Source organism: Magnolia sinica, chromosome 4 (genome assembly GCF_029962835.1).
Source record: "Magnolia sinica isolate HGM2019 chromosome 4, MsV1, whole genome shotgun sequence".
NCBI classification, from domain to species: Eukaryota; Viridiplantae; Streptophyta; class Magnoliopsida; order Magnoliales; family Magnoliaceae; genus Magnolia; species Magnolia sinica.
In genome coordinates this window covers 19,616,416-19,642,737 of record NC_080576.1, presented here as the reverse complement: position 1 = coordinate 19,642,737, position 26,322 = coordinate 19,616,416, and the positions used below count along the sequence as shown (strand labels likewise).

The window sequence follows — 26,322 nt, the reverse complement described above, 5'->3', positions numbered from 1 at the left end:
TATCTCCAAAAACACCCACAACAAACATTTTGGTGGCTCTTAACATTACTTCCTGGCATTTAGAGAAATTAGAGCCATACTCGGGCAGAATATTTGATGCCTGTGGACATCTCATTGCACGTAGTAAGGTCATATTCATATCAAGACCCTCGATATTGCGGGGGACCCATTGTGGATGGTCCAAAATACTGCATGGGTGAGGTGATCAACTGTTGGAGCAATGTACTTGCCTGTGTGTACTAACAAGCTAACCCAAAATAAAGATAAAAATGTACTTGCCTGTCAAAAGTGAACTACAGCTCGTCCCTTAAACAATCCATCTTGTAGACCAACGGGTTGATGGTTTGGATCTAACTTACAATTTTTGTAGGGAAATGGACCATTCTTGGACCCGTAGTCTGGGAAGTATGGATTGACACCAACTATCACATGCATGGTGCCGATGATCTGCCAGAAGGTTGTAGCTGGGCCGACCAGGGTTGAAGCATGTCCACGTTCAGCCCATGAACTAAGATATTGGGCTGTCTGGCCAGCCAGCCAGCCAAATATTCAGCCCACCAATGTTAAATAAGGTTGGGCTAAACACAGAGCCTAAGACAGGCAGAAGCCCAGGTGCAGCCCAAGCCCCAAAACTAGAGCAGATTAGACCCAAGCTACATTGTCTAAATTATAGGCCAAGGGACCATTTGGACGCACCCTCAAAAAGGAATTTTTGACGCATAAACGCCATTTTGAGCCAAATCAGTTTTCAAGATGTACACTTGGGAGGACCCTTCCAGTCTCCCTTTGATCCACCGCTCAACCTTATGGACCTGCTTTTGCAGACTTGGTGTAAGTTGCATCCAAATCAACGGAAAATTTTAATGATTGGCCATTCAATCTGGATGACTCTTGAGCACATGGGCCATCAATGGTGAGACCCATCGTATCAATGCTCTGGATGACTGAACCATGCGCCTATCAATGCTCTTTGAACAAACCCTATGATGGTGCACCTGAGAAACCTAAAGCCTGCAGTTATGCATCATAGTTGTGGCATTGATGTATAGACTAGCTCTCTTTGGGTGGTCACCAGGAAATAATAATCGTCCTCTCACATTAACACAAATGGCAGAACACCCAAACAGGAGAGGGGAGAGGATACTTGTTTTCACGCATGAAAATATCACTAATGGTACAAATGATGGATTAATTAGGGTTCACTAATGGTACAAATGATAGATTAATTCCAATCTGGCATTCTCCAAGAGTAAATACCAGCTCACCAATATTAAGCCAATTTGAAGCCTGGCCTAGCTGCTGCTTTCATGAATAGGCCTATTTTGTAATGTGCAATACCAACTGAAATGCGCTTTGAAGCCAACTGGAACCCATGGTACACCTGCGACTGACTGTCGTCTGCCATAAATCTTTTCAATCCATCTATAACATACAAGAGATATCAAAGATAAGGTAAAAGAAAACTGCATAGAATAGAAGAAAAGGCTGCGGGGTGATTGACCCCTTGGCCCAGACATCCATTGGAAATACTTTGGGGCCACCCAACCCTTTAAAGGCGAAGTCTGTTTGGGAAGGGGCAAAATGCAGAAACTGCACTGGCCGGTCACAACACTTTTCTACCTATTCTGCCAAAATAAATATTCGACTCAATGGCGGTTTTTTCTTTTGGGTGGAATTGGAGTCGTCGGTTCCACGTGATTTTACACACACACACAAGAGAGAGAGAGAGAGAGAGAGAGAGAGAGAGAGAGAGAGAGTGTGTGTGTGTGTGTGTGTGTGTGTGTGTGTTTAGGCTTCATTTGGCTTACTGCCATTTCGGGAGTTGGGAAATAATTTTTTATTTTGGAATTTCTACTGGAAGTAGAGTTTCTAAAATTGGCAAAATGGGCTCTTTTCCGTTGATTGGAAAGAGAGCTCTTATGCACTAATGCTCATTTCATGATTTTGCAAAATTCTGCTAAGAGTAGAAATTCCAAAAGAGTTTACCAACTTCCTGACAGCCAGAAACAAACACAGCCTTAAATAAGCATCTGATTCAGGTTGGAGAGTTTACCAACTTCCTGACGAGTTCAACAGCAACTTCCTGCTTCTCATATTCACTAGAGGCCAATTTTGTTTCCTTGACAGAGCACAAATCTGATGGCAGAAGGGCCTTTTGAGATGGCAAGTCGCCGATGAAAAGCACATTCTGCGCCCAACCAGCATACTTCCCAAATTTGCTCACAAATGCCTCCGCCACATGACTGCAAAGCTTAGGTGTGAGACGCGCACCTGCAAGCTCTGGCATGAGGTACCGAGATGCAATCTTTGGATACCCCAAACAAAATGAACATTTGAACATCAAAATCCCTAATAAAAGAACAGCAATCATCACCATAAGTCAGCTCAACTGTTTCTGAAAGTGGAGTCTAGAGATATGAAAGTGCATACCACAATTACAAAGGGGTAGTTTCAAGGAAAAAAACCCCCCAAAGAGATAGGCTGGAGCCAGATTGATGAGATCTACAGTACACAACAGTGTGTATGATGCACAGGTGTTCATCAGGTTAGGCAAATAGCAACCATGTCCTGCCCAAAATTCAGGCTGGTCCACTCATCAGGTGGGACAAAAGTGCATGTTGAATGCAGACCATTGTTCTTTTTCTTTCAACCATCCATGTTTCTTGTACATGCGTAAACCACCTGATGAGTAAACCATCCTGATATTTGGGCCTGAGCATATTAGTGGCAGGGCCATTCTGATGCATGGCCTGGGGGCGCACAGTTGCTCTGGATCTCCGCTTTGATCTGCCTTTTCGCTTTCACACTTATCTCCTCAGAGTTAGAAATTGTGTTAATATAATTAATGAGCACATGTGTGGATGCAGCAGTTAGGAGAAACCAGAATCCAAGGAAAACCAAAATCATGGCAATCAAAAAATTTTGAGCAGGGTTCTGGAATTCAAGTATCATCATGTGCAATCGATGTTGTGATTTTTGCATCATTCCAAGTTCCTCAAGTTCTCTGAATTTTTTTACATCTTTGGCGATAACATGGACAGCACATTCACAGTTTTCTGAAACTTGAGCTTTTAACAAAGGGAGAGCTTAAGGAAACACACCTGCCATACATGCGTATCAACAGGAATAGCATGGTGTTGGTCAAGAGAGAACAGAGCGATGCAGGCTGCCACCTTGGGACCAACTCCAGGCAAAGTACAGAGGGCATCAATCACTTCACGAAGCTCCAAGTCGCGAAGCGAAGCAAGCCACTCGGCACCTCCCCCAGGCTTCAATTGCAAAGCCTTAACTGTACCAACTATGTATTTGGCCCTGCTCATCAGTAACCATAATGGAATAATCAACAAGTAAAACATAGTCAAAATAACAGGAAGATTTTTTTATTTTTTGGAACACTTTTTTTATTTGCACACCCTCACACCCACACACACCACAATGGGTACTCGAACCCATGACCTTAGTGTTGAAACTCTTGTGAGTCTACCACTAAGCCATGAGTGGGGACCCCTTGAACACAATAACAATAACAGGAAAAACAAGCACTCAGTAACAGGAAGATGCACACGACAAACAAGCATCTAGATCAGAAAAATAAAAGATGAGAAAGAGAAGGGGGGGGGGGGTCTGACTGGACACTCAAATGAAAAAGAACCTTGTAGAGAAAATTCAAGGTTGGCGAGCCATATTCACCATATATCTGGGTATGACTGGATGCTCAAATGAAAATAATTGCAACTACTCATTTCATTAAAGAGGAAATGGACAACATGGGGCTGGCCCAGCTCCAGTCATTATGAGGAGCTAGCTCCAAACTACCATTAAGATGCTTTCAACTTGAAACATATCAGGTCACAATTGGAGGTCTGGTCATCATTATCAATTAACATGGTCACTACCAACAGTTTTTTCATCCCCTCTTTATTGAACTGATTTATTTTGATTGTAGTTGAGCACCTAAACACACCCTGAGACTGATGTAAAATGAAATTCTTTTTTTTTTTTTTTGAAAGGTGAGAACACATGCACTCTTACACCCCCACACACACACGGATTTCGAACCCATGACCTCAAAGTGGAAACACTCGGTGTTTACCACTGAGCCATGAGTGGAGACCCTATATGTAAAATGAAATGAAAATGCGAAGTTTGAAGAGGGATGTCTAGATGCCCATTTAAGATCAGTGCCTGCTTCAAACATCTATTTGGAGGCCCTGATAGATGGGGAGGTTGTTGAAGAAACATCGCAAACCAAGATCTTATATCAGAAGCATGGTCGTGGATGCATTGTGAAGCAATTGCTGAATAACTACAATAATAAAGACGATACAACTGGGGGCATATTCCCCTATCCATAATATTGCAGAATACACGAGGTATTCCTCTTACGGCCCTGTATTCTTTTCTATTCTTGGACAGCAATGCTACTGCAGACAATTAATTAATTAATGTAATGTCTAGATGCTATTAGAGCATGGAAATGAGAAACCATTTGGTATTTGGACTGATGAAAAATTAAGGCACTAAGCTAATCATGAAATCTAAGATAAGAATGCCTAACTTGAAATCCCAATGTCAGTGAGACAGGAATGGTTTAGTCACTGCTTGTAGCATCTGTTTCTGCCATAGCTAATCATCGGTTTAAACAACCTTCACATGACTGGGTAACTTCTCAGTCACTTTGCCAACATTAAGTCACATGCATTTACTTATACAATGCTGGTTACAATAACAAACACGACAGAACCAGGATGCAACCGATTTATGAGTGCAGGGCAGTCTAATTCTTAAACATAGTAGACCACTCCAGAGTGAATAGGACTAAGGATAATGCACGATCAGGTGTTAGGTCAACTTAACCATGTGTATGGACAGTATTCAACCCATGTAGTATTGAGATCACTTTCATCTGTGATGACACCGCAAGTTATGTAGACTTGTATGACGAACGGGGAGCTTTCCTATGTGCAGCGAGGTTTTTAACGGGGCATTTTTAAGCCCATTATAACAGTATGTTATAACACGATAGCGGCCATTAAAACCATTATAACACTAAAGAGGCACTCCTGTTATACTATCAGGGTGCAATCAGGGCCTGCATCATAATGGCCATTATTTTGGTCCATTAAGGTTGTTATACAGCTAATTATTAAATTACATAATAGATTGAGCTTAGTGGTGAATTAAATGTAGTGATGGATTGTTATGGTAGTGAATAACTGAATATCTAAAAAAAAATTTCCAAAACTGTCATTTGAAAACAGCCATAATAGACAATATTTCACTTGATAATTCTGTTCGTAATTCCTGAAAATGACTGTTATCGCAGCCGTAACAACTCATAAAGGCTTTAGGCCCTTGCCACTATCAGGATTTCAAACCTTGATATAGGATGAAGGTGGCATAGTGTCATGAAGCCAACTTTCCTATGGGTGTTGCAGCATGCACACCACTTCCCACAGTGTGGTCTGATATTTACTATGAGAACCGACCATTGACAACCGTCTGTACTCTACAGGCAGCCCATTTTTGTATGCCTTCCAATATTTGTTTACGCTTTTGCCCTTAGAAATATCACATGGGTTCTAATGCCTGTAAAAATGGGTTGTAGGTTAAACAAACCTACTGCAGGCTGTTGGTGATCAGTCGTCATTTACTAATCGGGAAATGTCATCCCCCAATCCCATTACCATTTAAATTTCAATTTGTAGGTAAGCTTTTGTGTCACCACCACCCTTTACTAGGGTTATAAGAATATTGTTAAGCTCTTGAAACCCAGCAATGGAGAAGGGAGACATTTCAAATGAACCTTTTTGGGTTTCTTCACTTGCTTATGAAATTGATAGGTACAAAAAGGATAGATATTCTTTAACTTACAGGGATGTATTACAAGTGAGGCATTATGCTTGAGCTAAGAGTTTGTACTTGGAAAATTTGAATTTCAATCTGTACAAGTGGACCCATTGTCCAGTTTTCAGTGATCCAAACCATTGATATGATGGACCTCACTGTGAATTGACAATGCACCATTCCCCATGTTGTGAAATCCTAGCCCTTCAAATGGTACCAATAAATCCGCACTCAACTAAAAAAAGGCCCTTTTTCCTTTCGAAAATAACTACTTTTTTTTGTTGTTGATAGGTGAGCTGGGCTCAAACCCCACACCACGATATCAAAATGCACCTATCTACCATTGAACTATGGGCTTGAACCCGTATTTCATCAATTTTATTTTAAAAGGCAGAAGATGCACCAAGAAATAGCACCATATAAATAAATATATATATATAGCCATGTTTTTATGACTAGAATCTTCCCTTCTTGCCGCCGAATTTGGCATAATGATGATGCCCATCATATTAGAAGTTTGGACCACTGAATCATGCACCCTTATTACACAGGCTGAAAATCCAAGCATACCGTACAAACGACAAACTCTCAGTCTGAGCTTCAACATATCACCACAACTCTATTACATACAACACAAAACAAACGATAATCAATGGAAACCACCCGCAATAATCAAACAAAATACAAAGCAAAAAGAGGAAAAGAAAAAAATGGGTGTGAACCAATTCAGTGCATTTCGATCACACCAGCTACATTTTTTTTAATTCAAGCTTCTATTTGGGATTTTCATGGCTTTTTATTCTCCGAACATTGCAGATGAAACTCTTAAATCTATCTACGATCTCTCTTTTTCGTGTGCATGTGTGTTATGTACTATACGCAGAAGTAAACAAGGAGAAGGTGAAGGACCCAACCTGTAACCGAACCCATCTCTCCGAAGCTGCTCTTCAGAGACCAACGATAGCTGTTCCAAAGACGGGAATTCATGGAAATCAAACCCTCCAACAGAACCCAGATAATCGCCCAAGGAGGAAATGACGCCAACCATGTTCGTAATCCTCTTGATGTTGTTGTTCGACGAACAGAGGAACTGAAACAGGCACTCGACCGGGTCCTGCCGAAGCACGCGAGCCCCGGCGAGGTGAGGTGCCAGCTGCGCGAAGCGGGCGTCGGACTCAGAGAATTTCCTCCAGATGTCTGCGAGGGAGAGAGAGAGGTTGAGGTAGTCATGGAGAGCAGAGACGGCCTGGAGGTGATCGGGGGTGCGGTGGACGAAAAAGGCTACCCCACTGGAGGAGTCATCGTGGCCGTCGATATGCTTGAGGGAGATGAGGTGGGATTTGATGGGACCGGTGAATTGAGATGGGCCAGTCTGCTTCCATCGGAAGGTCTGGCCAGTGGGGAATGTGAGGGGTAAGGAGAGTTCTGACCGTTGGATGTTGAGGGGTTCCCATGATAATGGTGGTGATTGCGCGGATTGGCAGGTGAGATTTCTTTTGGTTTTGGAAGATGGGAGAGATCTGAGATGATGGATGGATGATGGGGGTGTTGATGGTTGAGGACGAGATGGTCTTTTTGAAGAAAGTAATGGGGGTTTTGGTCTTTGCCGTTTCATGGTTTGGAATGGGGATGGGTTGGAGTGAGCGAGATGAGTTCAGGAGATTCCCTCGGACTTCGGAGAAGGGCAGTTTCGGGTCGGGTATTGGTATGCCCGTATCCAGACCCGGTAATGAGTACTGTGTGAGTTCACTTGTTTCGTCCGGACGCGGATTGCGTCCTACCCCCGCTCGGGCAGGGCTCTGTGGGGCCCACATTGATGTAAGTGTTTTATCCACGCCGTTAATCGTTTTTCTTAGATCATTTTAAGGTATGATGAAAAATATTAGGCAGGTAAAAATCTTAAGTGGATCAAAAAGTGGGGATTGAACATTCACCATTAAAAAGTTCTTAGGAGCTGGAGAAGTTTCGAATCAAGCTTATATTTGTGTTTTCACTTCATCCACGTCTACATGACCTTATTAATATGTGGGATGGTAAAAAAACATCACAGTGGCCCTCATAAAGGTTTCAACGGTGGGTGTCATTATCACTGCAGCTTCCTTTGGTGTGGTCCACTGGAGCTGTCTACCTGCTTTTTTCTTTTGGACTGAACTTAAAATGGTCTAATAAAAGCGATTAACGGCGTGGATAAAACACTTACATCACTTTGGGCCCCACATAGCCCTGCCCGGACGGATTACCGTCCGGGCGGGGGTAGGACGCAATCCGCGATTGGCTACTCCCCCTGACACCGGCTCCGTAGCTGGTGGTCGGTGCTATGTGGACCCCATAATGATGTATTTGTTTCATCCATTCCGTTAATCCATTTTTAAAGATCATTTTATTATTACATAAAAAAAATGAGATGGATATAAGTCTTAAGTGGACCACACCACATGAAAACAATAGTGATTGGATATCAACCATTAAAATCCTCCTAAGGCCCACTATACTGTTTATTTGACATCCAATCTATTGATTAGGTCATACATGCCCAGATTAAGAGGAAAAAACAAATATCAGCTTGATCCAAAACTTTTATGGCCCCCAAAATGTTTTTAATGGTCGAACCTCATTCAACACTGTTTCCTGTAACGTGGTCCACTTGAGATTTGGATATACCTCATTTTTGGATTCGTAATGTAAAATGATCTGTAAAAACAGATGGATGGCATGGATGAAACACATACATCATGGTGGGGCCCACATAGCACCGACCACCAGCCATTGGCTGGTGTCAGGGGAAGTAGCCAATCCGTTCCCCGTTTCGTCCCGGTCTCTTATGAGTGCGACGTTTGAATCTCGGGGGCGCTTGAGTGATGACCGGCCAGAAGTGGGACCCACGTGATGTATTCACGACTTCGGACCCGTCCATCACACGTGTGGCCTCAATGTTAACCACAGTGCCCAAAATCAATGCAAACGGAAAGTCAGGTGGGCCACAGAACAAAGGACAAGCAGCCACTATGTTGCGTACATGGAATATAAGCCGTCAAGACTCTTCATCTGCCATGTATGAAGGGTCAGGACGAAAATTAGATTGTTCTGCAACGGAGGTGAGCCCCCGTGGAAATCAAGTGTGGATTTCCTTCTGTATTGTTTGATGTAATGAGGCTCGTGAGAGTTCTGGATCCTGCTGATTTTCAGGACCGATAATCTCAGGAAACGCATCTGTTGGACGGGTTGGATGTGATACCTCCACCAGTTAAGCCTCGTCTCTGCCACGGAAGCGCACCATCTGCCGGAAACGGATTGGCTACTCCCCCTTCCACCAGTCCGGTGGCTAGTGGTTGATGCTCCGCGGGCACCACCATGATGTATGTGTTTCATCCATTTTTACAGATCATTGGAGGGCTTGATCCCAAAACTTAGAGGGATATAAATATCATGTGTACCACACCACAGGAAAACAACAGTGATTGGATATCCACCATTGAAATCCTCCTAAGACTCAATGTACCGTTTATTTGACATTCGGTCGGTTTATTAGGGACTGTTTGGATGCCTGTAAGTTCTTTTAAGTTGCAAGTGACTTACAGATGAAAGTTACTTATAGGTAACCTGTTTGGATGTAAGTTGTAAGTCACTTACAGGTAAGTTACTTTTTCTGTTTGGATAACTTGTAAGTTACTTACAGGTAGAAAGCTATATATTTACATCAAGCATAGCTTAGATTGGGGAATCGTTCTAAAATGTTATAATCATATAAAAAAATATGGGATCAAATATGTTATTTTATTAAGCCCATCAAAATGAATATTTGAGATAATTATTAAGCTAAACCAGTCATCAAGTGGGCTATAAAAGTGGGCCTAGGAATTCAAAAAATCTATAATATGGAGTAATAACTCAATTTAAGCATTGAGAATAAACTTAAAAGCATTAATAGAAAATTTAATAATTAAATTACTTGCATTCCAACTGTGCAATCTGATGTAATTTCCAAGGGCCAGCGCATCATCAATCCCACTCTATCATCAAAGTTTTTCTCATTCTCTAATGAGAAGTTTGATGCTCAGGATCTAAGAGACTCACCAACACTGATGTAGATTATTAAATTACTTGCATTCTAACCGTGCAATCTAAGAGATTCACCAACACTGCAAGTACATCATAGGATCGCCAACCACAGGCCACAGTAAGACCAACCAGATAAACGATCTACAGGATCACCAACCACAAGCCACAGTCCCTGACGATTTCATGGGATGCTGCATCACATGGTCCGTTCGGATTAGAGGCCCATGACACGTGTGAAAAAGACGCAGGTGCGTATAAGTGACTGTTTGGATGCCAGTGTGCCTTATAGAGTAACATCAAACCACTCCCGTTTTCAAAGGAGAAAAAAAGGGTAGATGAAACCCTATCATTTTAGGAGGAGAAGAGACGGAAGGCAGTAACTGCAGCGAGAGATTGCAGAGACGAAGAGAGATTTGATGGGTTGGTGCGTTTCTCCCTCTTCCGCTCTTTTTAAAAATCTGACCGCTGAGCCTGTAAGTGACTTACAGAGAAATGACTTCCCACCCCCATTCCCTTTGCAGTTTTTTGGTAGATTTGTCTGTAAGTGACTTACGGGTTGTAAGTTACTTACAGGTGATTTTTCTCCCCCAAACACCACATGTAAGTCACTTCTCACTTACCCAACTTACAGGCATCCAAACAGGCCCTTAGGTCATACGGACCCATATGAAGGGAAAAAACAAAGATCAGTTTGATCCAAAACTTATATGGCCACCAATAATTTTTTGATGGTCGATGTTCATTCAACACTGTTTCCTGTAATGTGGTCCAGTTGAGATTGGGATTATACTTCGATTTTAGTCTCTTATCATAAAATGATCTAGAAAAATAGATGGACGGCATGGATGAAACACATACATCATGGTGGGGCTCACAAAGCACCGATCACCAGCCATTGGCTGGTGTCAGGGGCAGTGGCTAATCCGTTTCCCCCATTTGCCACTGTCAAACAGTATCTCATGCCAGCGGGTGAGCGCAAAAACTAAGGACGCGGATTGCGTCCTGCCCCGGGCCCTCTCCGGCCACGGATGGGCAGTTCTGTGGGTGGGTCCACCGTGATGTATCTGTTTATCCACGCCGTTTATTCCTTTTCTCATATGGCTTAGAGACGGGCAAGTTAGGACGCAATCCACGACAAAAAACGAGGGAGTGGCTTGCCTGAGACCGCACAGAGATATCTCTCTGCCTGGGCTGTGTGGGTCCATAAAGATGCCTGTGACAAATCTAGTTCAATTATTCTAAAAATTTTCAAGATTTTTGTCGTTAAAACAATTTAAGAAATTTTAAAATGAAAAAGTTTGGTTTATGTTTTTATCTCGCATTGGAAATGAGAAAATAATATTTATGATTTACATGTGGAGATTTGTATAGTATTCTTACTTGGAAATTTGGAAATTAAAATAATCAGATACGACAGCTAGTATAGGCAATGTGGCTATAAAGGTACTAGTTGGTGCACTTTGCACTGGTAATCATCATGTCGCAGAATGATCACTCCCTCGCAACCTTACACTCGAATTATTAATCCGAAACGATCGACCATTTTTTAAAACGGCTAACAGCCTTCAAAGCCACAACGGTTCAACAACGAACGAGCTATGATGATTTAACGATTAGATATTTTGATCCAATGACCAACAATTGATAAGGGACGAATCACACTTTAAAGCCAGTATAATTTTTACGTAATTCAACTTGATAAGACAAAAATAATTTATTTTATTTTATTTTTATTTTTCAATATTTCCAACATATTTTCCAACAATCTTAAAGCGTGGTTATGGATATTGAAAATGTTGCATTAATCAAACTGATGAACCATAATATAATCAAATCGAACCGGTTCGACGGTACAAATTTCACCAGGTGGCGAGATAAGCTGAAATTTCTATTGACTGCTTTGAAGATTTTTTACATCTTGGACCCGAATCTCCAGCCTCTGCCGGAAGTGACAGATACTGACACTCAATAATATATCATTGCTAGAATAAAGCGACGAAAAGACAAATTGTTGTGTCGTGTAAACCAAATACATTCTTAATGAGGTCAAACTGAATTTACTTGTACAATAAGGGCCCGTTTAGACGGGTGGATTGGATGGTATTGGAAGGGATTGGAAGTTAAATCCCGGGATTGGCCGGGCGTGCCAAATAGACTGCGTGATCTAATCCCGGGATATAGCAATCCCATAGATCTTAAGACAATCCACTGACAACACCATCATTACCTTTAAATCCCATCCAATCCACCCTAATCGGTTCAAATTTGCCTGGGACATGTTTGGTTCGAGGGATTGGAATGGATGGGAAGGTTTAATCTCGGGATTGGCCGGGCATGCAAAACAGACTCGATATAGCAATCCCGGATAGAGCAATCCCATGGATCTTAAGACAATCCACTGACAACACCATCATTGCCTTGAAATCCATGCCATCCACCTTGATACCATTCAATCCCTTCCAATCCACCCGTCCAAACGGGCCCTAAAAGAGCACTGGGTAACTCGGTGTCCTTAGTTTTTCTCGAGAACAATTAAGGGTATTTTGGATGCCTTTAAAGTCTTTAGTAATAAAGGGATTATAAATAACCATTATATGGGATCACCATGATATGTATGGTACAGTCAATTTATCCATCACGTATTTCCTTTAATGCACTCATGTGGCCTTCAAAAAATAGCTTGCCTATTATCATGTGTGTCATAGAAGGGAAGGATGGGATGTAAAGTTGCATTTGATGCCCATTATGATAGGCGGAAGATATCCAATATGTTTAATGTGTGCATGCTTTAATGCTTTATTAGAGCCATGAGAAAAATCAAGTGTTTCTTATATGATTTGCATATTTTGAAATGATAACTCTTGGGAGTTTCAACTCCTGGCTGAGGGTTCGAGTACCCATAGGTGGTGAAATCCCACCATGGCGTGAGTGTCTGGTGGTGCCCTAGTAGTAGACTCTTAGGAGTTTCAACACTTGGTTGAGGGTCGAGTACCCATAGGTGGTGAAATCCCACCATGGCGTGAGTGTATGGTGGTGCTCCAATCCTAGACTCTTAGGAGTTTCAACACCTGGTTGAGGGTTTGAGTACCAATAGGTGGTGAAATCCCACCATGGCGTGAGTGTATGGTGGTGTGTGCCGTGTGTTTAAAAAAAAAAAAAAAGATGTTAACTTTACCAAAGCTTTTTGGTTTGAATTACCTACCGGAAACACTCCATAAGTTATCCAAACACACAATCTATTTACGTATAAATAGATTGCCACTTGAAAGCCAAACGAAATAACATATAAACCGATTATATCTTAAATTCTTTTCCAGTGTAACATGCTTACAGCTAAAAGAATGACAGGCATCCAAATGAACCCTCAGCTTTTACACAGGTAAAACCTTAATGGTGTTATTCTAATCGTTCAGGGCACACCTGATGAATTTTTTGTATATCCAAGTCATCCATATGTTTTTCTATTTCATTTTAGACCCTGATCACATGGCTTAAGAATATACAAATCTTAGGTAGACCACACTACTAAACACAGTGATGAACGACCATTAAAAACATATTTATATTTTCCGGTCTTCTTGACATCATTAGCAGGTTATATAGAAAATAAACATTAGGAAAACTCACATGGCTCTTTGGAATAATGTAGAGGCACTCAGTCAACACTTTTCCCTGTGGTGTGGTCCACCTGAGATTTAAATCTACATAAATTTGAGATCGCGACCTAAAATGGGCTGGATCAACAGATGAACGGTGTGGATATGAAATACATCATCAAGGTGGCCCCACGGTAACAGCAACACCTAGTCGGCTCCCTTTTTTTCTCAAACACGCGCGGCATAGTTGATACGTGTGAGAGGTCTTATTATCGGGCCAGGCGTGTTCATCGACAACACCCGATGAGTGGCCCAGATATCACACACGCTTGCCAGCCTCTTCAAACTGTATTCGCGCAAATCCCCCGGTGAAAAAAATCAAAGCAGGGACGGTTGCTGGCATCCAATTCAAATCGAAAACGTCCCCCCCTCTCTCTCCGCTCACACCCTTTCTCCTTCTTCCCTCGTTGCGTACTAAATTCAATCGATCTCTGCTTCCATACATCGTTCTTCCGAAATCCCTTCAGCTTACTTCTTTTCCCGCCTTCAGATTCACCATCTCGGCTCTTCATTCCAATCTATCTGTACGTCTCCTTTCCATCACATCCTAACCTCCTTTTCTCCGTTTCAATTTCGTTGAATGAAGTAGAATTCTAATCCTTTTATAGTTTCTGAATCAGAAACCGATCTTTTCACTCTGTGATTTTCATCGTTCCTTTCTGTTATTGTGTTCAAGCAAGTAGGTGTTTATAGAAAACCGGTGTTGTTTGGGAATGTATTCACAATAAATGTGATGCTTGAAGCAAGACGATGGCGATTCGGAGAAGCCGCGTTTATGTTCTCAACTCCCTTAATTGTACAGTTGGGGCCGTCTTTCTGACCTTATGTAACCAGAGTCGTTGATCTGGAAGCCCATTGTAGGATGAACCACCCCAAATATCTATCACATCACATGATCCTACCCCACTGAAACTGGACTATGTCAACCAATGTAATAGATTTAACTAGGTCAGGATCTAACAGTTAAGATCACCCAATCACGAAGATTTTTGGGTCATCACCAATGGCTCAAAATATGAACAGTCTGGATGATCAAAGGATGGGGCCTACATAGATTGTTTTATGAGTCCAATAAAATGCCGACCTCGTCAAGAAACTGTTTTTTCTTGGTGAGTACTATGAAACAATCTCGTTTGGGAAGACAATGCCTATGAGTTGAGAATTCTATCAATGGCAATTGCTTGACCATCGATCTTCCGGTCAGGACATGAAGGCGGTAGATTTTCCATTGTCAAGTGAATTTTTCCCAATTTTCCATGATCAGTTGGTTCAAGCGAATATGGGTTAGTCTGTGAAGTTAAATATCACCCCAAGAGAGGAGTGTCTTTATTGAGCAAGACTTAGACACTGCACATGGATGATGAAATGTTTCTTAACAACATGAAATGGTCCATGATTCCAAAAGGTGTTAGTTCGTGTACTGATGATGTCGACTATCCCTCAAGTCTCTCATAGATGTAGGTGTATCAAGAATGTTTTCCTCTCTCTTTGTATAGCCCGCAACTCTGTTCAATATGAAAACCGCTCGGTTTGCCTTAAAGCGTCTGACCTTTTTACCCCCTTTCCTAGAACAGTAGTGTGTACTTTATTTGATTCAACCAATATTTACTTTTTATGTCTTACAATTGAGCTTCCGAAAATTGATCCAAATCAATCTCCAAGTTCATGATTTGGTTTTAAGGTTTGTTTGGATGTTTGGAAAATAGCCCCCATGGAAATAGAATCCAAGTACATGCAAATTCTTGCGCTTATGCCCTTTGAAATACTTGCTTTGGTTTCTTGTTGGAATCCATTTCCACAAAAAGAGTAATCTTGGAATTCCTTTGGCGGAGCTACCTTGCAAATTCCAGGATAATGAATTCCCAGCCAATGGTCATATTTCCAAATTCCCTGTCGTGTAAATATGCACAATATAATTCTTGCAAATTCTTTCCCAACACCCAATCGCAATTTCTAGATTCCATGGAATCACCTAGCAAGGTGTTCCATAACGGTAATGGTGGCCGTAACAGCCACCACCGTTACTGTTATGATACGGGCCATAAGTAACAACCCCCGTATCAGCCGTTACGGCACCCGTTTTTTTTTTTCTTTCTTTTTTGAAAAAAAACTGTTACAGGACCGTTACAGGGCCGTTATAATCTTTTTTTTTCTATAATGGCTGTAGCCTGTAATGGTTATGACCATTATTACCATTACTGCTGTTATGTAACCAATTGGAATACCTTGATTCCTAGTGTCTAAACATGACAAACAAAATCTCTTTCTCAGGGATTTTTTTTCCTGAAAACAAAATGTTGGACCCTTTTTAAATTCCTCACATCTAAATGACAACGAGTATTTGCACGGTTGAATTGCTTGATATTCTCGTTGTCGAATTTGTTGCAGCAGTTGTACCATGGGTGGTCCAGTCCCATGAGAAGTGGGCCCCACTTATTCATGGGGTGAAAATAAGAAAAAAGGTGGAAGAAAAGAAAAGAAAAAGACATTTGTTCCCATAGTAGTGTAGAGAACAAATTTTTAAGAGAGAAAGGGGAAAAGAGGACGAAGAAGAAGAGAAGAGAAAGGTGGGTTTCTTGATGGCCAAGGTTGGAGTTCTTTTTTCTTTTTCTTTTTTTTTTTTTGTTAGCTTGTTAGTACACATCCACAGTCAGTACACACTCCACTGTTAGCCACCCCCACTAGGGAATCGATACCAAGACCTCAGCGTTGAAACGAGGTATTTTCACTCAATCTACCACTCGAGCTATGGATCAAGGTGTGCCAAGGTTGGAGTTCAAGGAATGATTCTTGAAGGTTTTTCTTGCTCTCTCCACGTTTTTCATCCTCATAGCAGCCTAATGTCTCTTTGAGGTTGGTTTTCTTCCATTGGAAAGGGTTCTTTTGTGGTGAAAATGTTGAATTTCTTGAAGCACCAAGAGGTAATTTGTATTGCATTTTTCTCTTGTATTCTCTTGAGTTTTGGACAAAGAACTTGAGAAGAACATTGTACTCTCCTATTTTATAGTGGATTTCTCTTAGATTTGCCTTGTAGTTTTTCCGTTCTCCTTGAAGGGTTTTTCTATGTAAATCTTGCTTTGTGGTTGTGATTGTGTGGTTTGATTCTTTCCTATTTTTAGCTTTGTTTCGGATTTGTGATGGTCATGTGTAGATTTCGCATTCCAACTTGATTCACATGTAGATGGGAAGCGTGTCGATTCTCTACAGTGGTATCAGAGCTTTGGTTGGAAGCTAGGTTGTTTTTCTTGTGTGGGGATTGACGGAGGCAAGCACAAAAAATGGAATGGTTAGCCTTAATGGCTCTAATTGGATGATTTGGAAAGCCAAAAGAGGGGATATTTTATATTGCAAGGATTTGTATGCACCAGTTGAAGGTGATGAAGCCAAACCAAAGGATATATCGGATGAGGAGGGGAAGAAATTAAATCGGAAACCCATTGGATATATTTGACAATTGTTGGATGATAGTGTTTTTCACCATGTGTTGAATGAAACTTCTGCTAAGGTCTTATGGAAAAAATTAGAAGTAGTGTATGAAAGAAAAACGGTCGGGAATTAGGCTTTCTTAATTAGAAAGCTCGTATATCTAAAATTTAAAGGGTTTCTATTTTGGAGCATTTGAATGAGAGATGCATAGCATTGTGAACCATTGGCCACTATGAAGATGGTGTTGGATGATGAGTTATAAGCATCGTTATTGCTTAGCTCTTTACCTTACAGTTGGGAAACTTTGGCAGTGTCCCTTAACAATTCGACTTCAAATGGTGTGTTTACCATGAGTCCAAGTTACACATAGCTTGCCCAATGAAGAAACAATAAGAAAGTTAATTGATTCCACTCACTCACAAGCCTTGGTTGCTAAAACAAGGAAAAGAAGCAAGAGTAGAAAGTTGAATGATCGTGAAGAATTGAAAGGAAGATCAAACTCTGGAAATTAGGTCAAATGAAGAGGAACTACTGAATCCTCAGAAGAGAGAAAGAAGGTAAATGATCAAAGAACGAAGGAATCAAAGATACTACTATTGTTGCATTTGATGGCAAAGTTGTAATGCTCGCAATTAGTGAAGTTGCATGTCTCCATGGTGGGTGTCAGGATACTAAATGTGTAGTTGATATAGGTGCTTCGTTCCATGCTACTTCCAAAAAAGACTTCTTTGCATCATATAAATCAAGTGATTTTGGTGTTGTAAAAAGGGCAATAACAATGATTCAAAACTAGTGGGAGTAGGTGATGTGTGCATCGAAACAAATGTAGGTTGGACATTTGACTTTGAATAATGTGAGATATGTTCCTGACCTTTGGCTCAATTTAATTTCTAGACTCGAATTGGATAAGCAGGGTTATGTAAGCTATTTTGGCAAAGGTAGTTGGAAGCTTATTAATGAGTCCAGTGTCATATCAAGAGGAAAAGCATGCTACATACTCTACAAGACTCAAGCAAATGTGTGATGGAATGGTGTAGATACTACAGAAGATACCTCTTCACCAAATTTACGATACAAGCAACTTGGCCATACGAGTGAAAAGGGTATGCAGGTTCTGGCAAAAAAACAAACAAACAAACAATTTCTTCCCAGCATCAAAGGTACGTCTCTCAACTCATGCAATCATTGTTTAGTAGGCAAGCAACATAGTATTTTTTTTTGAAAATCTTCAAAAAGAAAATCATTTATTTTAGATTTGGTTTGTTCTGATTTGTGTGGTCCCATTAAATATCTCTTGGTGGTGCATAATATTTTTTTTACATCTATTGATTATGCTTCTAGGATGGTTTGGGCCTATGCTATGAAAACAAAAGATTGGGTTTATAAAAAATTTCAGCATTTTCATACTAAGGTTAAAAGAGAAATCGGCAAGAAGCTCGAAAAATAATGGTGGGGAATATGAGGGGTGTTACATAAAGAATGGCATCAAGCATCATAAGACAATTCCCATAAATCCTCAACAGATGGTAATGACCGAGAGGATGAATAGAACCGTCGTTGAAAGAATTAGGAGCATGCTTTCTTCAGCCAAACTGCCCAAACCATTTTGGGGCGAAGGTTATGTGTACAGCCTGCTTTCTATTAATAGATTCCCTTCAATTCCATTAGAAGGATATATTCTAAAAAAGGTGTGGACCGGAAAAGATGTTTCATACGCACACTTGAAAGTATTTGTGTGCAATGCTTTATGTCCATGTGCCTAAAGAAAAGTAACAAAAAGGAAGATGTTGGGTAATAAAGCAATCCCATGCATATTCTTAGGCTATGGGGAAGCAAAATTCAACTATAGGCTATAGGATCCAAAAAGGAAGAAAATCAAGGGTGTGGTCTTTTATGAAGCTCAGATTGTTAAAGACTTTGAAAAGGTTGAAAAGCAGTGGGACATGATTGATGATATTCTTGAACTGACTCCATTTCCTCCTTCCATGCCAAATGTTGAAGATGGGGGGGGGGAGGCGCAAGAAGATAATAGAGTGGTTGTTGATGAACATGAAGATGTTGAATAAGAGGAGCAGACTCCTTAAAAAAGAATAAGTAAAATCTCAGCTAAGAAGGTCTACAAGAGCATTTGCCCCTCAAGGAAGTACCCATCTATAGAATATGTTGTGATAACTGATGCGCAAGAGCCAGAAAGCTTCAAGGAAGCTCAAACTCATAAAGATAATGACAAGTGGAAGAAGGGTATGTTGGATGAAATGGCCTCGTTGCATAATAATACCTATGAGTTGGTAAAGCTCATAAATGGAAGAAAGGCATTAAAGAACAAGTAAGTTTCAAGTTGAAAAGCAATGCAATGACAAGCAAGTGAAGTATAAAGCTCATTTGGTTGTGAAAGGCTTTGGTAAAAACCAATGGAATTGATTTTGATGATGTATTCTCTCTTATGGCAAAGATGGCATCCATTCAAGTGATTTTGGGTCTAGCAACAAGTCTAGACCTTGAGATAGAACAAATAGACGTCAAAACAACTTTCCCTCATGGTGATTTGAATGAAGAGATTTGTATGGAGTAGCCATAGGGGTTTGAAGTGAAGGGTTAGGAACACTTGGTTTGCAAATTAAAGAAAAGCCTATATAGTTGAAATAAGCCCCAAGGCAATGGTATAAGAAATTTGACTCATTTATGACGAGTCATGAGTATAATAGAACACAAATAGACCATTGTGTTTATTTCAGAAAATTCTCTGATAATAGCTTCATTTTTCTTTTGCTTTATGTTGATGACATGCTAATTGTTGGACAAGATATTGGTAAAATTAGCAAGTTGAAGAAAGAGTTGTTTAAGACCTTTGACATGTAGAGTTTAAGGCATGCTCAACAAAATTTGGGCACGGAGACAAGTCACGGTAGGAAAGCCAGGAAGCTATATGTCACAAGAGAAATACATTGAACGGGTGCTTGAGAAGTTTAATATGTAAGACTTGTTAGTACATCACTTGTAAGTCATTTCAAATAGAGTATGAAGTATTATCCTACTACTAAAAAAAGAGAAAGAAGGGATGGTATCAATCCCCTATTCTTCATCAATGGGGGGTTTGATGCATGCTATAGTTTGCACAAGGCCGGACATTCTTCATGCAGTGGGTGTTGTGAGCAAATATCTTGTTAATCCTGGTAATGAACATTGGGTAGTGGTTAAGTGAATTCTCGAGTACTTTAAAGATTCGTCCATGGTGTGTTTGTGTGTTGCAGGTACAAACCCTATATTGGAAGGATATAGAGACACTAATATGGCAAGTGACACGGATAGTAGAAAGTCTACCTCTGATTGCAAGGACAATTGTATCTTAGCAATCCAACCACGGAATTGTGTTGCTCTTTCTATGATAAAAGAATAATATGCGGCTACTGAAGCTGGAAAAGAGTTGTTGAGGATGAAAAGATTTCTCCAATAATTTGGCTTGAAGCAAGACAAATATGTGGTTCGTTGCGACAACCAAAAGTGTCATGTATCTGAGTAAGAATGCAGCATTACCTGAACCAAACGTGGATGTATGTTACCACTAAATACATGATGTGTTGGACAACCACTCAATGCAGTTCGAGAAGATCTACATCAGTCAGAATCCATCAGATATGATGACGAAGGTTGTTCTAAAAAAGAGGCAAGAGCTTTATAGAAACTTGGCCGGTATGAGTGCGGGTGAGTATTTGTGTTTGTTGATACCCTCCTCACATGTCTAGAGGGGGACATTGTTTTGGCATGTATGCCATGAGTGGTCCAACCCCATGAGTAGTTGGCCCCACTTATTGGTGAGATGGGGAAAAAAAAGGAAGAAAAGAAAAAGGAGTTTTTTGCCCTAAGAGCGAGAATACATATCTAAGAGAGAAAAAAATGGAAAAGAGGAGAAAGAAGAAGAGAAATGTAGGTTTCTTGGTGGCCAAGTGATGTGAGACAATTAACCACTTGCTCTAAAAACTCGAATTGATAGAGCATGGCGAATTAATCCCTTTATCTCATAGCCTAGGCCCCAAATCCATGGGTTAGGTCCTCGGCCGAACCCTCCTCGTGAGCCCCAAATCCATGGGCTCTGCCTCACGTCACCCGCCTCACACAAGCCCCAAATCCATCGGTTATGTGGGCCACCCACCCCGAGTGTGCCCCTGCATCCCACAGGCCACCCCACTCGAGCCCGGTGTGAAAATGTCTCCGCATTAATCACCCCCGGTGAGGAGTCTCGAACACGAGACTTCCCGCTCTGATACCAATTTGATGTATGACAATTAATTACTTGCTCTAAAAGCTCGAACTGATAAAGCATGGCAAATTAATCCCTTTATCTCATAGCCCAGACCCCAAATCCATGGGTTAGGTCCTCGGACACACCCTCCTCATGGGCCTCAAATCCATGGGTTCTGCCCCCTCGTACGGCCCAAATCCATGGGCTCCACCTCACACGGGCCCCAAATCCATGGGTTATGCGGGCCACCCACCCCGAGTGTGCCCCAGCATCCCACAGGCCACCCCACTCGAGCCCGGTGTGAAATGCCCCTACATTACCAAGGCTAGAGTTCAAGAGATAATTCTTAAAGGGTTTTCTTGCTCTCTTCACGTTTTTTATCTCATAGCAGCCCGGTATCTCTCTAAGGTTGGTTTTCTTCCATTGGAATTGGTTTTCTCGTGGTGAGAAGATTCAATTTCTTGAAACATGAAAGTTGTTATTTGTATTGGGATTTTCTCTTGTAATGCCTTAAGTTTTGGACAGGAGACTTGAGAAGAACATTGTACTCTCTCCTATTTCGTAGTGGATTTCTCTCGGATTTTCCCTGTGGTTGTTCCATTCCCCTTACAAGATTTTCCATGTAAATCTTGCTTTTTGGTTGTGATTGTGGTTTGGTTTTTTCCTATTTTGTAGCTTTGTTTCGGATTTGTGATGGCCATGTGTGGATTTCACATTCCAGTTTGATTCACGCGTAGACAGGAAGCATGTCAATTCTCTACAAAAATTTCTCCAAGGTTGTGTTTGGTTGCACCACATTCATGAAATATCATGAAATCTTGCACCAAAATAGACCGATTAATCATGAAATATCATGATATTTGTTGCAACCAAACACAGCCTAATGCTCCCAATTTATTGTAGAAATTTCTTAAACTTTCGAAAACTACATTGTATTGAAGTGGGCATGCACGCACACACAAAATTGTACAGGATAGTATTTGCATCTTTTCACATGAGCCATAATTTGTATTTTCTTCTCTCTTGTAGAACTGCATGATTAAGAGAAAGTGAACCTGTTTGACTGGAATTGTATATTTCCCGGCAGCTATATGCATACACAGTCACTGACTCGATGGGAAATATAGTGAGCTCATTTTTTTCAGGCTTCTTTAAAGTTGTTAGTACTTTATTTGGAGCTCCGCTCGACTTTCTCGCAGGCAAATCTTGCAGGTAAGCATCCAAGGAAGGTACTTTGCCTAAAATTTCCTTTCCTAGGAGTTCATTTCCAAATTCATTTTACAGGTTGCCATTCAATGCATCCTTGACAAGCTGCCTTTATTTCAATTGCCTATTACTCTCTTCACGGTATTTCATTATCTCACAATTCTTGGTTGATACCCATGCTCGAAAAGGCTTGAAAAATAGAACTGGTTAACCAGGGTGAGCCAACTTGGAACTCTGCAAGTCAATTAATTTTATTTTTAAATTTCCAAGAAGAATATAAGCTATAGGAAGTGCCAAAAAAAGAAGAGAGAGAGTAAGAAATAAAAAGAATATGGGCCTAGCTTCTACAAGTTGAGTTCTTCGACTCGCCTAAGTTTTAAGACTCCACTTAGTTACCATGAACTTGAGAAAGTTTCTCATTGAACCCACAACTTCATGAACCTGGTTGAATTGGCGGAGTTTTTTTTTTCTTGAGACATGTCAGCTTTTCTAAGATCTCGGTAGTCCTCTAGATCAAGCGGCTCGAATGAGTTCCTATGAGTTGAGTTACAGAGACTGAACAACACGTCTTGGCTGTTTGGGTTACCTATACATTCATAGAATGTGATTGTTTGTTTCAAGTGTAATTTCTGAAGGTGTCATCCTGAATTAAATGCTTGTATACAAGGATTGAGTGAGAATAACCTTTTACCGATAATCCTCGCCGAAAACCGCCGTTGTGTTCATTTGCTTCTTGTGTATTTTCCCATATTGCTAGTCTATTTTAAGGGAGCTTTGCTGAGCCCTTGCACTTCTGCAGGCGACCGCTGTTCCATCCTCAACTCATCATGTATCAGTTGGGCTTCATGTGCACAGAGACTGGATGGTTCATAAAGAAATTGACGACAATCCACATTCAACATACATGTGGCCTGCCTGATTTGTGGTCCAAATCATCTACAGAGTGGGGCCCACATGATGTGCTGGTTAGGTGTCCTCTCACGCCTGCAGAGGCGCATGTAAGCTTAGCATGAATGCTCTCAATTGGACAAAAATCTTATTCTGGTCTTGACTGTTGTTCAGCACATTGTGTGGGTCAACATGGGATCTGATCTGTTACATAGAGAATTTCTGTGTCGGCAATCTTCTGAAGATGGTTGTGGTGTTGGCTCTCTTTTACATTGGTGAGTTTTAAATGGTTGATAAGAAGCAACTGCTGCTAATCATGCAAGTTTTAGAAAATTCTGATGCCTATTCCCACCTTCCTTTCTCTACAATCCTCAAATTGCAGTTCTCTTGTTCTTCTACCTTCTATACAAAATGGGCATCTGCGACTGCATCGGTAGGAGTCTATGCAAAATGACCTGGGCATTGTGCACATCCTACTTCAATGCATGTGAATATGGGTGCATGTTCTTGTGGATCAAACTAAGGAATCTTAGACAGACAAGACAAGACCATATAAGGGACATGCTAGAAGAATACGATTCAAGTGAAGACAATCTATCATATGAAAGATCGTCGTATCCGACTAGCCCAATATCTACAGAACTCAGAAGGACACTATCTCATAGGTTAAGAGAACGGAGACAGATTCACATGCGAAGGTCTCTGCGGCCTAGGAGCCATAGGATCAAAGTTGGGATCAGGAGGGATTTGGTGTGCTTGAATGACAATGATCCAAGTAAGCATTTTAAGACGGTCCACAACATTAAGGTGACGCGAACATCAAAGTTCGTCCAGAAAGGCAATGGCAATCGGATTTATCGGAAGAGGCGGTGGTGAAGATTGGATGAAGAACCAGAAAATCATGTCTGAGAATGATCGGTTTGTTTATTTTCTTTTATCCTCTTTTAGCAACTTTTGCATGGAAAATCATGATATTTGGCCAATCTATTCCATATTTAACTTTCCCCTTTTACATTGCGGCGGCTTTCTTTTTGATCCAAGTTACCCTTTTCACAAGTTGTCACTTCCATGACTCAAATGAAGGATATGATGTTGGCTCTGATACCAATTTTTAAGAACCTAACAGATGCGCCAAAGTCTTTAGACCAATGGAGCATGAGTGGTAGCGGCACATCTCTAAAATCACTATATCAAGCCAATGCTAACCATCCAATTAATGGTTATCAAATGGATGTTGAGTTTTTGGTTGAAATAAAAATGTTTGAAATTTTGAAAAAAAAAAAAAAAAAAAAAATTTCAAAATTGGTTTCCCTCCCAAAATTTTGGAAAAACTACAAAAATCCTTTTATCCCACATCACTTAGAGAAGGGGAGTTTTTATGGTTTTTAAGCTATCCCTTGGTGTGTTTGCTTGGTGAAATGGAGAGAGAGAACTTGTATTGTGCGTGTTCCAATGCGGAGCACTGGGACACGCGTGTTGGCACTAGTGAGGGCGTGGGCAATGTGGCTATAGTGGTGCACTTTGCACTTCGCATGTGCGCATCATGTCGCAAAAGTGGTCGCTCCCTCGTGACCTTATGCAAACCATCTCACTGTCGCGGTGGTCATAAAGGGCTAGCTTTCCAATAGTCAGAAACGACCATAAATGACTAGTTTCCAATAGTTAGAAACGATCATATTATTTATGACTTGAGCCATAACTTCTAGCCCCAAGTGCCTATATAAGCAAGGCTTGCTTAGATCATTTCAATAGCAACACAAGCAATTCGAAAATCAAAACAAGTGGTACACAATTTCTCTCTTCCATTGTAACAAGTTAGTAATAAACTAAGGACTCGAACTCACCGAGTTCTAAGTTAGTTCACTCTCTGAGTCGGTCAATTAGTGATATCTTCGTGATTGTTGCACGCAATCTCTGATCCCTAAAGCAATTCGCCAGCAACCCACTAGCAATCTCTGATATGAAAGGAGAGAATGATTCATACTTTAATGACAGCATGTCTTATATGTGCTTTATCTTACTTATAATGCAAATAACTAATTTATTTTCAGTGTCCAAAATACTATATTTTGGAATATTTTCCAACAACGGATGGATAGGGAGGTGTTTGGTTTTACGTAGACACTAGTAAATTACATTGAATGAAATCTGTCTGGGTACTAACTTATAACTAGGGAGCCCACCATGATGTTTGTCTCTCATTCATGCTGTCCATCTATTTTACTAGCTCATTTTAAGGCACGAGCCTAAAAACAATGCAAATCTAAAGCTAAAGTGGACCACATCATATAAAACAGTAATTCTAACAACATCCATCATTGAAAGTTGAAATACCAATAAGGCCTAGTGTAATGTTTATTTGTCATCTAACCTATTCATAAGATCATTGAGACATTGGCAAAAGTAAATTACAAATATTAGCTTGATCCAAAAATTTTGTAGACTCAAGTTTTCAATAGTAGGGTTCAAGTCCCACAAATTCTTGTGGTGTGGCTCATCTGAGCTTTTGGATTTGCCTCATTTTCAGGCTCACGCCCTAAACTGGGTTGGCCTAATGGACATTTTGGATAAGACAGATACATCCCGGTGGACCCCACAGTTTTTGTGCATCCACTTTTTTCCCACCTTGGTTTTTGAGACCAGACACGATAGCTGTCACTATCTATGTTGGGTTGCTGCTAGAATTACAATAGCAGGTAATAATAACTTGTTACATCATGTGGATTTTCACCACACATAGTTCTCGAAACCTTGACTTCGTGTGAAACTCTTGTGAGTCTACCACCAAGGCAAGAGTTATACTTTTAATTGCAAATTTTTCTAATCATTATGCTCCATCCAAAGTCTTGGGTCAGCTAATTGGACAGCCTGGATTGCTTGCAAGTATGCGATATTACGGTTTTAAAGCCACCACCATTTATAAGGGGACACTATAGCACATGTGAGCGAGAATGTATCTGTGGAGAATGGCTACACCACCGTGTAAGTTGTGCATAATTT

General features: G+C 40.8%; 2 protein-coding genes across 7 annotated transcripts; one reads left to right on the top strand and one right to left on the bottom strand.

Moving 5' to 3' along the window:
- Positions 1-1,126: 1,126 nt before the first annotated feature.
- On the bottom strand, positions 1,127-7,519 carry LOC131242684 (N-glycosylase/DNA lyase OGG1). The gene is made up of 4 exons (XM_058241490.1): positions 6,762-7,519; positions 3,102-3,312; positions 2,054-2,305; positions 1,127-1,422 (listed from the first exon to the last, which is right to left on the bottom strand). The coding sequence occupies exons 1-4, from the start codon at positions 7,460-7,462 to the stop codon at positions 1,414-1,416; spliced, it is 1,173 nt and encodes a 390-aa protein (XP_058097473.1). The 5' UTR covers positions 7,463-7,519; the 3' UTR covers positions 1,127-1,413.
- Positions 7,520-13,946: 6,427 nt separating this feature from the next.
- On the top strand, positions 13,947-24,385 carry LOC131242683 (uncharacterized). Of its 6 annotated transcripts, none has more exons than XM_058241486.1 (5): positions 13,947-14,086; positions 17,883-18,148; positions 22,258-22,440; positions 23,497-23,597; positions 23,705-24,385. In XM_058241486.1, the coding sequence occupies exons 3-5, from the start codon at positions 22,343-22,345 to the stop codon at positions 24,196-24,198; spliced, it is 693 nt and encodes a 230-aa protein (XP_058097469.1). In that variant the 5' UTR covers positions 13,947-14,086; positions 17,883-18,148; positions 22,258-22,342; the 3' UTR covers positions 24,199-24,385. The 6 variants fall into 6 exon arrangements, 5 of the variants coding, with proteins under 5 accessions (XP_058097469.1, XP_058097471.1, XP_058097470.1 ...); XM_058241487.1 differs by lacking the exons at positions 13,947-14,086; positions 17,883-18,148 and adding exons at positions 15,740-16,150; positions 16,331-16,415; XM_058241488.1 differs by lacking the exon at positions 17,883-18,148 and having other exon boundaries at positions 13,950-14,086.
- Positions 24,386-26,322: the final 1,937 nt, after the last annotated feature.